At 43.1% G+C, this 9,475-nt stretch overlaps 1 protein-coding gene across 1 annotated transcript in view; it reads right to left on the minus strand.

Annotated features, from left to right (window-relative positions):
- The window catches only part of ZNF792 (zinc finger protein 792), a 71,020-nt gene extending 61,900 nt beyond the window's left edge, over positions 1-9,120 (minus strand). Inside the window, exon 1 of the mRNA XM_007471094.1 lies at positions 9,088-9,120. Within this exon, the coding sequence (XP_007471156.1) occupies positions 9,088-9,120 (33 nt within the window). The remainder of the gene's footprint in view (positions 1-9,087) is intronic.
- Positions 9,121-9,475: the final 355 nt, after the last annotated feature.

A 9,475-nucleotide genomic window follows, 5' to 3' on the forward strand; every position in this document is an offset into this window, starting at 1 on the left:
CATGGGACCCACCATTCTCACCACCTGTAGCAACAAAGGGGTTCTAACCTTCTTAGCTAATTCTGGGAGTGGGCTTTTTGGATCTTGTGAGGGCTATATACTCTTCTTGTGAGATGCCTCTTGCATCTTTGGTTAAGCCATAATAAAACACTTATTGGTTTTGGTCACTATGTGAAAATATAAGATCCTACTTGTCAATGGCCAGATGATAGATCCTTTAAATTGGCTATATTTAAAAGGAAAAAACAATTGAGAGCTCTCATAATAAACAGCTGTCATATTGGTACTTATGGGAGGACCAAATTCTCTATAAAAAGAAAAAAAAAGGTATAATGACTAGTCTTAGAGAATCCCTTATTAAGATTAAAAAAACCCCAGAAATTAGACTTAAAACAAAAATCCAACATAAATTCTCCTGCTTAAAAATCACCCCATCTTTTCAGCAATTTCCCAGGCTCTCCTACAAATAATCAGAAAATAAATGGGCTGGAGGCCAATATTTAAGCATTTATAGAAACAACTGTCTCTGCCTTGCAAAGCTTGTCTTACAAAGCTCTACAAAACCAGAATTACAACTCTAGAAACAAGTCAAAGCCCATCGAACTTTACTCGTCCCAAGGTCTCACCTAGTCCTCTCAAAATGCTTGCAGATATTATAGTAGATCAGGATATTGGCGCAAACTTGTCCTGTACTTAAGAAAAACATTTAATAATAATTACCCTAAGACCTACGATAATAGACAAGTATACTCCAAAACATATTTTCTTTCTCTGTCCCTTCAAGTTCTGTCATGTATTTGAATGTAAACACAGCCCACAGAGCCTGAGCCTGAGCCCGGACTAATTCAATCAGTAAAACTGGAAATTAAAAGAAAAAAGAGAGAGAGTCTTTTTCAAACACTCACTGTTAAAAGGACTTTCTTGCTCAAACTCTAGTAAGTCACAGCCTCCCTAGAATTGCTTGTCAAGGGCAAATACAGATCTTAAAAGTCTTCTACACAAATAATAAAAGACTAGCTAGCTGAGCAAATAATCTAATTCATTCCAACTGTTACTGATAAGCTAGTGAGTTTTCTATTGTACCTGATTCATGACTAAAGTTTTAAAATAAGAAATATGAGATCTCTGGCTGAGTTTATCTATATGTCCATATGTGTATGTTACCTCTGGATGGCACTGCCAAAATTAATCTGTAAAAGAGCTCTATTTAATTGGCTTAAATAAAGACTTTTTTATATAAAAAGTTTCAAATATGTAATAAAAAATAACCCAAACGTTTTTCATAATCTTTAGTAAATAAAAGCTACTTGTTGGTTAAATTAATACAGGTATATCTTCAGAGTTAGCATTAAATGTAATGTAGATAAACAACCTTTGTTCTACCTGGATGTACTAGTCAAACGGGCTAATGTTGTCTCTGTTGCAGTTTGTCAGCAAACAAACAAGATAATGACTAACTGCTTTAATGTCTCATGAAATTTTCATGAGTAATCTGATTGTTAAAAATAAATAAATTGAACAGATATAAATGTGATGAGTTTTTAGGTGAACTTTTAGACAATAATTGTTTTATGATATGTCCATTTAAATAGTTTCCTAAATCTGTTTGGTAATTTATACCCTTAGAGTTTTGCTAAGTTAACTTAAACGATGGGAATTAACTGGATGTCTAAATCATTTCCAAAAACGATAAAGTACTGAAACATTAGTTTCTAAACAAGTCTAAGTTTATACCTACTTGTTGCCTCTTGATACAGAGAAACTAAGTGTGTTTGGCTCTAGTAAAAATATCTTGTGCTTTATTGAAAGATTGTACTATGAAATAGCATGTTTCTAGAAATTATAAAATGTATTTATGTTTGTCACACCACAAAATGTTAATAAAGTTCACAACTGTTTACTTCTTTGTTTTCACTAAAAAATTAAAATTTCAAAGGATTAGGATTCCAATTAATATATGTGGTTAAAGCTGCAGATATAATAAGGGATAAGAAAAGGTATGGAGACTTTTTTTTTTTTTTTTCCGCTACGCAGGCCTCTTACTGCTGTGGCCCCTCCCGTTGTGGAGCACAGGCTCCAGACCCGCAGGCTCAGCGGCCATGGCTCACAGGCCCAGCTGCTCCGCGGCATGTGGGATCCTCCCGGACCGGGGCACGAACCCTCATCTCCTGCATCGGCAGGCGGACTCCCAACCACTGCGCCACCAGGGAAGCCCGAGACATTTTTATTAAGGAAAAAGAAAGTGATTTTGTCCTAAAGTTGGTTAGTTCTAAATGGGAAAGAAAACAAGGGACAAACTAAAATGGACAATTGTAAGTTTGTGAATAAAGGATTCTTTGGAAAGGAATTTTATGTGTGGTCATGACTGAACAAGATTAGAATGAATTTAAGTTTTAATATCAAAGTAAACTGGTATAAAATTGGAATTTGTTTTTCTCTGTTAAAAGAACAAAGTTTTTTTGGTTGTTTGTTTTTGTTTTCTATTGGTCTGCTCTTGATAATAAGAGATTATGAAAGGTTTTTCTTTACTTTCAAGTAATGTGCCTAGAAAAAAACAAAGATCTTCTGTCTTGTCAAAGTAATTACTTATGTTCTATATCTTTATCAGGTCTTTGATTCAGTAAGTAAACCCAGTCCTATCGCTATTAAAAGACCTAAATTTTGCTCAGAACTATATAACCTTCTATATTTACCTAAGAAGTCTTTAATTATTACTTTGGTTAAATGGATAATGAAGCATTGCTTCACAGCAACCTATTTAAGTCAAATATTTTTTGATATTTTTGACAACTTCTCCCAAATCAAATTCTAAATGAAAACTTTTTGACTTAGAACTAACTTTGAGACGTGAGATATTTCAGGGGCCCTCTGAAATACCCTCAAAGATTTATTCTCTCTCCTTATAAAAAGATATTAAGCTAATTAGGTGTATTTAATATGTTAAATTATATGGAAACTGTTGTCACATAAGAAGTCATGTTAAGTCTTCTTTATGCTGTGTCTGTATAGGTATGTATTCCAAGTGTTCCAGAAATTATGTGAAATTTCTGAAGTCATATATGTCCTGGCATAAAATGTTATCTGTCATCAGAATGGAGACTCATACTAAAGGGATTGAACCCAGGTATCAGGGAAATGCACTGACTGTCATGCAAAGGCAGCAGCAACAGAATCTGTAAAGACTGTGGCACATGTAGATAAAATCCATTCTGCTTCTGCAAAAAACCTGACCCCTTATTACCAGATTTTGCCATTCTGATGTCCTTGTACCATGGCAACAGTCTACTTCTGAATAAGAGAAATTAAAATGGGTAAACAATAGCTGTAAATTAAACGAACAGTCAGGGCTATGGGAAACCCAAGATGGCTACTTGGCTCTTCCCAGCTCCCTGGCAAACCTCATTTTTTTTTTTTTCTTGCATCCCTTCACCCACCATAGTGTCTTTAAGATGCATTTAAATAGACATTGGCAGGAAGATTTCTGTAAAATTGCAAAAACAGTCTACCAGCAATGTCTGACCTGTCAAGACCATAACCCTGGGGAAAAACAATTTTTGTCCCCAGAAGCCTCAGACATTTTCTCTGGACTCTTTGAGCACCTGCAGCTGTACCTCATTCAACTGCCACTACGTATGGGTTATCAGAATGTTTTTATTATTACATGTATGTTTTCCGGATGGATTGAAGCCCTCCCTTGCTGCAAGGCTGATGCCCTCACAAGGGCAAAGAAATGGTTTTTAAAAATGTGTTTTCCATTTGGGTATACCTTCCACAATCTCCACTGATCAAGGCATCCACCTTACGGGGCAAATCATATGAGCTTTAAAAAAAAAAACCTCACAGGGCTTCCCTGGTGGCGCAGTGGTTGAGAGTCCGCCTGCCGATGCAGGGGACATGGGTTCGTGCTCCAGTCTGGGAAGATCCCACATGCCGCGGAGCGGCTGGACCCGTGAGCCTGCACGTCCAGAGCCTGTGCTCTGCAACAGGAGAGGCCACAACAGTGAGAGGCCCACGTACCACAAAAAAAAAAAAAAAAAAAAAAACCTCACAAACTTCATGGAAGTATCACTGTTGCTCTCATCCTCAGTCATCAGGCAAAGTCGACAGAACTAATGGAAGAACTGGACTCAGAGCAGAACAAGAATTAATTACATGGGATTGAATGAACTGATGAATATGATTGTAATTTTTGTGACTTTTTGTTTAAAATATTACTGATTTTTTAACCTTTTTGTTTTCCAAATACAAGGAAGTTTTTTTTTAAGATTTACAGCAATTTGGTAAATTAAACCTTTGTAAGCAAAAATGAAACATTTATCTTTTTCCCCCACCTGATCTCTCCAGAATTCAGAAACTCTCTGTGAGTATTATTTTCTTAGCAATACAGTTACTTGCGTAAGTTCAATAAGAATCTGTTCTCCTTATAATAGGACACGATTAGAAACACTGGTTATCTTGCCAAGGCTTTGACTGGAAAGTCATATTTGAGAGAGACACATGTAGACTCAGATATGACCAGACAGCTTGAAGGAACTGAGATTTCCTTTATTTTAAAATTTATTATTATTTTTTCTTTTTGGCTGTGCGGCTTGCGGGATCTTAGTTCCCCGACCAGGGACTGAACCCATGCCCTAGGCAATGAAAGCGAGGAGTCCTAACCACTGGACCACCAGGGAATTCCCAAAATTGACTTTATGGGCCAATCAAGTTCTTTGGAAAAGCATCCTGGTACCTTGCTAACAGGGTTCCCAGCGCCTTACCACGTGAGTAAGGATGGTCACTTCTGGCAGGCACAGGAACCTCAGGATATTTGGGGGATCTCAAGAGAGGAATTCACCCAATTCTATAGGTATTACAGGCAAGTCTGATGATAAGTCTGACGTGGCTTCCTGGCCTTGACAGGCTACTAAGAGTTCAATCTGGAAATTCCTTATGAAAAGTTCCAGCAAAGCAGATTCAGAAGAACCTATATGGCTAAGCCCTATTCTTGCTGGACCTGTATAAATAATCAGGCCGAGTTTATGGAATCTAGACTTACTCTGCAAACAAATTCGTTTTAATTTGGCTATCTTTGGTAGAAATGAGAGTGATTTTAGAAAACAAAATTATGTTTCAATAGAAACTATAATGCACACTTGTATATATGATTCTAGTGCTACTAGTTTTCATTGAGGTTTTGTTATTTACCTGAAAACTGGACTGGATCCTGAATTATTCTAGTTTCCTCCAATATCTGGCTACACCTCTTTAATGTTTCCAATTTTTTCTCACCCTTCTGAGTTGGAATCACTGAGAACTAAAACTAAGTTTGGAATCATTGAGTTGAATCACTGAGAACTAAAATTGCCCTTTTCCTGAAGTCCTGCAAATTGAAGCTAAATGACTTGATAAACTTCAGAGAAATTGCCACCACGGCTCATATTTAAACTATCCTCGTGCCTTTTACTGTATGAGCCACTCAGAAAGTTTTCCTGAACACCTGGTGACATGAGAGACATTTCAAACTGCAAAAGATGCTTCAACCCTGACATCTAGAAATCTTCTTGACTGACTGCATCCTGGTCTATAAACTGGTTTATAATCTGCTCCGATCATTAACCTTTGTTTTTCTTTTGATTCCCTAGAAATGTCTCCTATTAAATACCTGATTGCTTGCACCACAGGCCTAGCTTTGGGAGCCCTCCTGCATCACTGCCTCCTAAAATAAGATATAACTGTTTAACTGAACTAATCTGTTCTCAGAACTAAGAAAATGGTTCAATGAACTGTAGGACTCCACTAACCCATACTCTCTCTCCACAGAGGATGATTCAGGGGAGGGAACTGTCAGACCCGAGGTAGGCCTCCCCTAAATGTTTCTCAATGGCATATTGATTATTTTGAATTAAAGTTACTGAAGAAACAGCCAACGCAAGGGACACTCTGACCCTCCTTTCTGTCTCCCTGAAAACAGGAAATAAATTTCTCAAGTAAAAAGTGCACTCCCTGCATCTGGACATAAAGAACATCCTTATTTGGACTTCCCTGGCAGTCCAGTGGTTAGGACTCCACGCTCCCCATGCAGGGGGCCCGGGTTCCATCCCTGGTCAGGGAACTAGATCCTGCATGCCGCAACTAAGACCCGGCACAGACAAATAAATAAATAAATAAACATTAAAAAAAAAAAAAAGAACACCCTGGGCTACCCTGGTGGTGCAGTGGTTGGGGGTCCGCCTGCCAATGCAGGGGACACGGGTTTGATCCCTGGTCCGGGAGGATCCCACATGCCGTGGAGCGACTATGCCCGTGTGCCACAGCTGCTGAGCCTGTGCTCTAGAGCCCGCAAGCTGCAACTACTGAGCCCGCGTGCCACAATTACTTAAGCCCGCGCGCCTAGAGCCTGTGCTCCGCAGCGAGAGAGGCCACCACAATGAGAAGCCCGCACACCGCGGCAAAGGGTGGCCCCCACTCGCTGCAACTAGAGAAAGCCCGCGCACAGCAACGAAGACCCAACACAGCCAAAAATAAATTAATTAATTAAAGAAAAAAAAAAAGAACACCCTTATTGCCAAAGATAGGGAATTGGGGCCAAGAAACCTATGTAAATAAACCCTGTTACTTCTTTAATTTACTACCTGAAACCCAAACTTTGTTTAGATTCTTCACTAACTGGGCACCCAAAACCTAAGTTTCTTTGTCCAGTCAGTTCCTCACAAATGTATTGTTTCCTTGTCTAATAAGTATAAAAGCTGCCTGCTTTGGCCACTTTTTAGGTCCCATTTCTGTGAGACCTTCATGTGCATTAAAATTTGTTTTTCTCCTGTTTATACTACTTTTATTATTAGTCCAGCCACAAGAACTCAAAGGAGGGGTAGAGAAGGAAGCTGCCCCCTCCCTGACAGTCCGGAGAATTCTTGGCAAATACAGCCATGATCCCATCCTGCCCCCAGACCTTCTGTGGCTCCCACTGCCAAGGGCAACATCCACCCTTGATGTGAAGGCCTCCCCCCTCGGCCCATTCCTGGCTTCAATCCAAGCCACCCAGGACTACATCAGATGCCCTTGGCCCTTTTCTTCTGTCCCTTCATCAATCACTCATTCAAAAGCCAACCTCTCCGGTCCTCCTACCCCCCACCCACCAGGGTCTAACGGCTCTCTCATCTTGCCCCATTTGCCCCTGAGTTGATTCCCCAGCCCGACTGAAAATCCCCGGGCCCCCTCAAGGGTCCACAAAGCCCTGGTGAGAACAAAGATGGCTGAATGAGCACCAGCCCAGGCCTCACTGAAAAACGACCTCCAGTACTATGAAGCCTCAGCCCCCCTTCTCATATCTATGCCCCCAGGAAAATTTGGCCACCTGCCAGACCCACATTTCCCTATACCCAGCCCCCCTCACCATGAACACTAACTCTCCCTCATCTGTCTTTATGATGCCAAACAAGCCAGCAAGATACCCTGTTCTCAGTTCTCAGGCCCCACCCTCCCCCTTCCCCCTGACATCACTGCCACCACGACCTGAAGTTTCACCCTCCTAAATCCGACATACCCTTGCCCACACACCAGATGCCACATCTTGGTTGTTTCTTTTTTTGTTTTCTTTCTTTTTTTTTTTTCTGGCCACACCGCACGGCTTGTGGGATCTTAGTTCCCCGACCAGGGATCAAACCCGGCCCCCCCTGCAGTGGAAGCGTGGAGCCTTAACCACTGGACTTCCAGGGAAGTCCCTCGATGTTTCTAACTGTGAAAATAAAGACCAACCAAATGAGAACAGCAAAGGCTAATTACTCTGAGTTTGCTATAGAAAGAGAGTCAACCGCTTATGTTCTGGCACAGACTCAGAGGCAGGCAGAGGAGCGGGAAAGCTTTATAAGTGGAAAAAAAAAGGAAGGCTTCAGGTATGCCCTGTTGGCATGGGGAAGCTGTGGGCAGGCTAACTAGGCACAGGGCATCCTATGTGATTGGTTAGGGGTGCATATTTGGCTTTTTCTGATTGGTCCTATGTTGGAAGTAGGAACAAAAATTAGAGGAGTTGTCAGCTATTAAGCCCTGGTCTTTTGGGGCCAATTGTTACAGAAGTTATTGTTTAACTTTCTGGATTGTCACTAGAGATGGCAATCTGGCTTCCTGCAAGTCTAACTTGCAGCAGGATGGCTTCCTGGGTTGTTTATTGTAGATAAGAGGGTTGGTTGCCTGGACAGATTGCTGCAGGTTGTGGGTCAGAGTTCTGTTTTATATATAGTCTGTCAATTGTCCCTTTGTATATTTGGTGTCTCATAACCTAAACTAAGCCTCCCCAGAATACCATAACTGTGCGTCTGGCTGCTCAACCTTCATCTTCACGCAGGGGTCCCTGGAACATCAGAGTTCAACATGGCCAAAACCTAACTTCTTCTGTTTCCACTGAAAATTCCTCCTACAGCCAACTTCCCCTTCTCAGTTGATGGTTCATCCATCCTTCCTGCTGCTAAAACCCAAAACCATCACGTCACCTCTTTTCTTTGTCAGCCTCCACATCAGAAAATCTGGTCAGACTAGCTTAAAAGACACACCTAGAATCCAGTCGCTCCTTCGGCCTCCAGCCACCTGCCCTAGTCACGTGGGCTGCAGTACTGCAACAGCCTACTCCTTGCTCTCCCCGCCTTCACCCTCAGCCCGCAGTCAATTTTCCACTCAGCATCCCTAGGGCCCTGCCAAGACCGAAGTCAGATCATCTTCCTCCTCTGCTCTAAACCTTCTGTGGCTCCCAGCACTCTCAGTAGAGAGCCCCAGCTCCCCACCCCGCCATTCCAGGGCTGACTTCGGCCCACCTGCTCTCTGAACACTCACAGTTCAATCAGGCATTTGCACGTGCTGGTTCCCGTGCCTAGGAAACCCTTTCCCACCTCATCCCACTAGAGTTTAGAAATGGGAACTGCTCTCTATAATCCCTGGCCTGGATTCAGGACCCTAGGCTAGGAGGGACTGCTCCCCTCTCAAACCCTTGGAGACCCGGGACTCAAAAGCAGAAAGATGAAAAAGAAGTGAAGTCGTAGGGCATCGCCCACCCCGGCGCCGGGCACGTGAGTGTGGGGGGCTGAGCGGCTGAGGGCCTGAAGCCCATCCACTCACCTTCGCCGGGTCCATCAACGCCGCCGCCGCCATCGCAGCCCGTGGACGCAGGGTCCCTAAGAGGCGGGCGACCGAGGCGGGTGTCGCGGGCTCAGCCTAGCACCGCCTCGCCTTGCCCGGGGCGAGGTGGCACTTCAGTCTCCCTGGGGTCAAGGGCACCCAGAGCCCGATGCCGCCGCTGGGGCCGCGGAGAGCGCGCGGCCCGGCGGGACCCTGGCGGACACCGCGTCCCAGGGGCTCAGACTAGTTCAAAGGCGCGGAGGAGGGTCCTGGCCTCCCTGTCCTTCCCCTCCCGCTTAGGAAAACCAGCTGGGAAGAGCAGTACTGGCCCAGCCCCGGGCCCACGGCTCGGGGCGCACCGGCCCGGGGAAATGACTTGCTGCCCTGA

The sequence above is a fragment of the Lipotes vexillifer genome, unplaced genomic scaffold (assembly GCF_000442215.2).
Source record: "Lipotes vexillifer unplaced genomic scaffold, Lipotes_vexillifer_v1.1 scaffold182, whole genome shotgun sequence".
Taxonomy (NCBI): Eukaryota; Metazoa; Chordata; class Mammalia; order Artiodactyla; family Lipotidae; genus Lipotes; species Lipotes vexillifer.